General features: G+C 48.0%; 1 protein-coding gene across 1 annotated transcript in view; it reads right to left on the reverse strand.

The window, feature by feature from the left end:
- Positions 1-3,998, reverse strand: part of POLD1 (DNA polymerase delta 1, catalytic subunit) — a 26,995-nt gene that overhangs the window by 15,835 nt on the left and 7,162 nt on the right. Inside the window, 2 exon segments of the mRNA XM_023507919.1 lie at positions 1,076-1,189; positions 1,515-1,717. Coding sequence (XP_023363687.1) covers positions 1,076-1,189; positions 1,515-1,716 — 316 coding nt within the window. The 5' untranslated portion in view covers position 1,717.

Raw genomic sequence — 3,998 nt, forward strand, 5'->3', positions numbered from 1 at the left:
AAAAAAAAAAAAAAAACCCAAAAAAACCCCCAAAGAAATAAAGCCAACAACAAAAAGAAACCACCAAGCTGTCCTGAAGAGTGGCCACACCATTTTACTTTCACACCAGCAATGTTCATGTTCCAGCTACTCTTTGTCCCCACCAGCACTTGTTATCCATCTATCTTACTTCAGCCACTCTAAAGGGGTGTGTTCTCTCCCTGTGACTTTTATTTGCCATCAGATGTGTCCTCTTAGCTGAACTATCTGTTCAAGTCTTTTGTCCATTTTTGACAAAAAATGGTTGTTGTTTGTTTCTCATTGCCAAGAGCTGAGTGGTCTTTACATATTCGCTACAACAGTACTTGGTCAGCTGTGTGGCCTGTCTGCCTGTCCTATGCAGGGAACTAGAGCTACCCCTTTACCAAACATGCCAGCTTACTCAGGATGGGACCTCAAGGGCTCCTTGAGATCCTTGCCTGGGCTAACAAGAACTCAGTGACTCCTTGCCTTCATTTTCACCCCTTGCATCCTATTCCCATCACACTGGTCTCCTTTTTGTTCCTTAAATTTACATTTCTCCTTAGGGCCCTCTTTCCCGGACATCTCCACAGCTTCCTTAAGAGTCTGGTCTCCTCCACCCTGCTTTATCTTCTCCACAACCCTTCTCACCACCTGACATAGCATTGCTTTTTTTATTCTCTTTCTAGAATGTGAGCCTTTAAGGGCAGGGACCTTATGTACCAATAACAGGGCCTGGTTTAATGTGGATGCTCACAAGGTGCTAATTAACTGGATAAATGAATGAGGGAGGGAATGAATGAATGGATGGAAAAACATGATTTTCCCCTCTGCAAGGAGCCAGCTCTTCTCACCTTCAGACATCAGCTGGCAAGTGCTCACCATCTCCAGCAAGCCTTCCTGGACCTCTGCCCTTCCTCTTACAGCCCTAATCACTGGGCTAGGACTGCCTATGTTCATCTCCTCCCACAGACTGTGACCATCAGAGGGGCAGAGACTGTGGGGTGGACCAGGCCTTGCCTCCAACCAGAGCCCAGGGCCCCTTCTCCCACCCTGCCTCTACCCCCAAACTCACCCACATAATGGTCGATCTCCAACTGTTGGAAGATGAGGGGCTCTGCCTGGGGGTCAGGGGGTGGCAAGGTGGGCCGAAGCCAGCGGGAGTCTATGGCTGACAGGGAGAACTGCCCTGGTGGGAGGGAAGGAAGTAGGCTATGGAGTCATGGTCCTCCCTTAGAAATAACCCTCTGGGACCAGGATGGCATGCAATTATGAAAGGAATCAGGTGGAGGTGGTGGTGTGTCAGGCAGGAAACTGGGGAGAGGATGAGAGTCAAGGGTCAGGGGCAGAAGAGAAGCTGCATACTGACAGGAGGATCAAAGGCCAGCCCTTTGCAGGACTCATAGTAGAGCAGAGGAGGGTCACAGGTCAAACTTGCAACTGAGTCTTGTCCAGAGGCAAGACCAGGGGAGACTGGAAGAGAAGCAGTAGGGAATTCTCATTCTAAGTCTCACCATCTGTGGCCCCCTCCAGGGCCGAATGTAGCTCCTCCTCCTCCTGTTCCTGTAGCCTGTGCTCTGCCTCCATCTCCTCCAGCAGAGCCAGGTCCTCCTCAAACTGGGATGGCTGAGGTGTCTCATCCTCATCCCAGAGGTCCTTACGGGACCGCTTTGAGGGTACCCCTGGCCCTGGGCCTGGCCGCCGCTTGCCATCCATCCTGCAGGGCAAGTCAGGGCTTGGTGGGAATTTTAACCAGAGATACCACTTTCTGGGTCTTCTCAACAGCCTCCCATGCATCCACCATGAGTGTGAGCCTTTTAATAATACTCAGGAGTATCTAAAGACACAGCTCTGTACCAGGCAGGCTAATGGGTTGGGTGACACATCCTGATGCTCAATTAATTGCTAACTAATACGATTACATCCCATTGTACTTTCCACGTCAGTTTAACCCTTTTCTCACATGCTCAAGCCCTACATCCTTCTCCCCATTTATTTGCCCCTTATAGGCCCCTCATCACCTGCCTTACGTGCCCTCTACCCTCTCTCCCCACACATCTTTCTTTACCATAAACCTGTGTCCTTGACATGCTGGCCTACCCACCACCCTCTATGCCCCAGCCTTCATTCAGTAAACAGCTGGGAAGTGCCAGCTTCAAGACCAGTCACTGCATTAGGTGCTAGGGAAGGCCCTGAAACATGAATCTGATCAGCATCCTTCCCAGCTTAAAACACCTAAGAAGCTTCCTTTCTCTCCCAATCCAGGACCCACTATAGCAAACAAAACAAACACAAACCAAAGACACTGTTATCTATATATTTTCTCAATTGCAACCTATAAAAAAATGATTTTAGGGGCAGCGCCTATGGCTCAGCGGGTAGGGCACCAACCCATATACCAAGGGTGGTGGGTTCAAAACCGGCCCTGGCCAAACTGCAACAAAAAAATAGCCAGGCGTTGTAGCAGGCAACTGTAGTCCCAGCTACTTCTGAGACAGGAGAATCATCTAAGCTCAGGAGTTGGAGGTTGCTGTGAGCTGTGTGATACCACAGCACTCTACTGACAGCAGTAAAGTGAGACTCTGTCTCTACCCAAAAAAAAAAAAAAAAAAAATCATTCTGCAGGTATATACTCTGACAAGCATATATCCTCTAGTAGATTAGATAAGATTGTATTCAGGTTAAGTTGGTAACTTTATTGTGGTTTGGTAAAAGAATATATATGTTTTTTAGGACATGAAAGTATTAAGTTTATTTTATACTGTAGAAGGAGAGTGGGAGGGAGGGAATGAGAGAGGAGAGAGAGAAAGAAAAAGAGAAATGGCATGGCATCTCAGCTAAGAGAATATTCTGAGATAGTCACTCAGGTATTTAGGGGTAAATGATATATACCAGCTATTCTGAATTTTTAAAAAGTGTGTGTATTGGGCAGTGCCTGTGACTCAGTGAGTAGGGTGCCAGCCCTATATACCGAGGGTGGCAGGTTTGAACCCAGCCCTGGCCAAACTGCAACAAAAAAATAGCCAGCTGTTGTGGCAGATGCCTGTAGTCTCAGCTACTCAGGAGGCTGAGGCAAGGAAATTGCCTAAGCCCAAGAGCTGGAGGTTGCTGTGAGCTGTGATGCTACAGCTCTCAACAGAGGGCAACAAAATGAGATTCTGTCTCAAATTAAAAAAGTGTGTGTATCTCAGAGTGGGTAAGAGGATTAGAAAAAAAAAGTGTGTGTAGGCAAAGACATAAAGCATGCACCCATGCAGCTCATAAAGGAGACAGGGAGAGATGCTGAGACAGGGCTGGGCATGGCATGCACAGGTGTTCTGTATGCTATTCTTTTCTTTTTTTTTTTGTAGAGACAGTCTCATTTTATTGCCCTCAGTAGAGTGCCATGTCATCACACAGCTCACAGCAACCTCAAACTCCTGGGCTTGGGTGATTCTCTTGCCTCAGCCACCCAAGTAGCTGGGACCACAGGCGCCCGCCAGAATGCCTAGGTAGTTTTCTGTTGCAGTTTGGCCAGGGCTGGGTTTGAACCAGCCACCCTCGGTGTATGGGGCTGGCACCCTACCCATTGAGCCACAGGCACCACCCCTGTATGCTATTCTTATTTCAATCTTCCTATAAATTTGAAATTATTATAAAAGATGCATGTCGGGCAGCACCCATAGCTCAGTGGGTAGGGTGGCGGGTTCGAACCTGGCCCGGGTCTGCTAAAACAATGACAACTACAACAACAACAACAATAAATAGCTGGGTGTTGTGGCAGGTGTCTGTAATCCCAGCTACTTGGGAGGCTGAGGCAAGAGAATCACTTAAACCCAAGAGTCTGAGGCTGCTCTGAGCTATGACGCCAAGGCACAGTATCCAGGGTGACAGCTTGAGACTTGTCTCAAAAAAAAAAAAAAAATTAATTAAAAAAAATAAAATAGGCTTGGCGCCTGTGGCTCAAGTGGCTAAGGCGCCAGCCACGTACACCTAAGGTGGCGGGTTCGAATCCAGCC

Source organism: Otolemur garnettii, unplaced genomic scaffold (assembly GCF_000181295.1).
Source record: "Otolemur garnettii isolate 467f Iridium unplaced genomic scaffold, OtoGar3 scaffold00211, whole genome shotgun sequence".
NCBI lineage: Eukaryota > Metazoa > Chordata > Mammalia > Primates > Galagidae > Otolemur > Otolemur garnettii.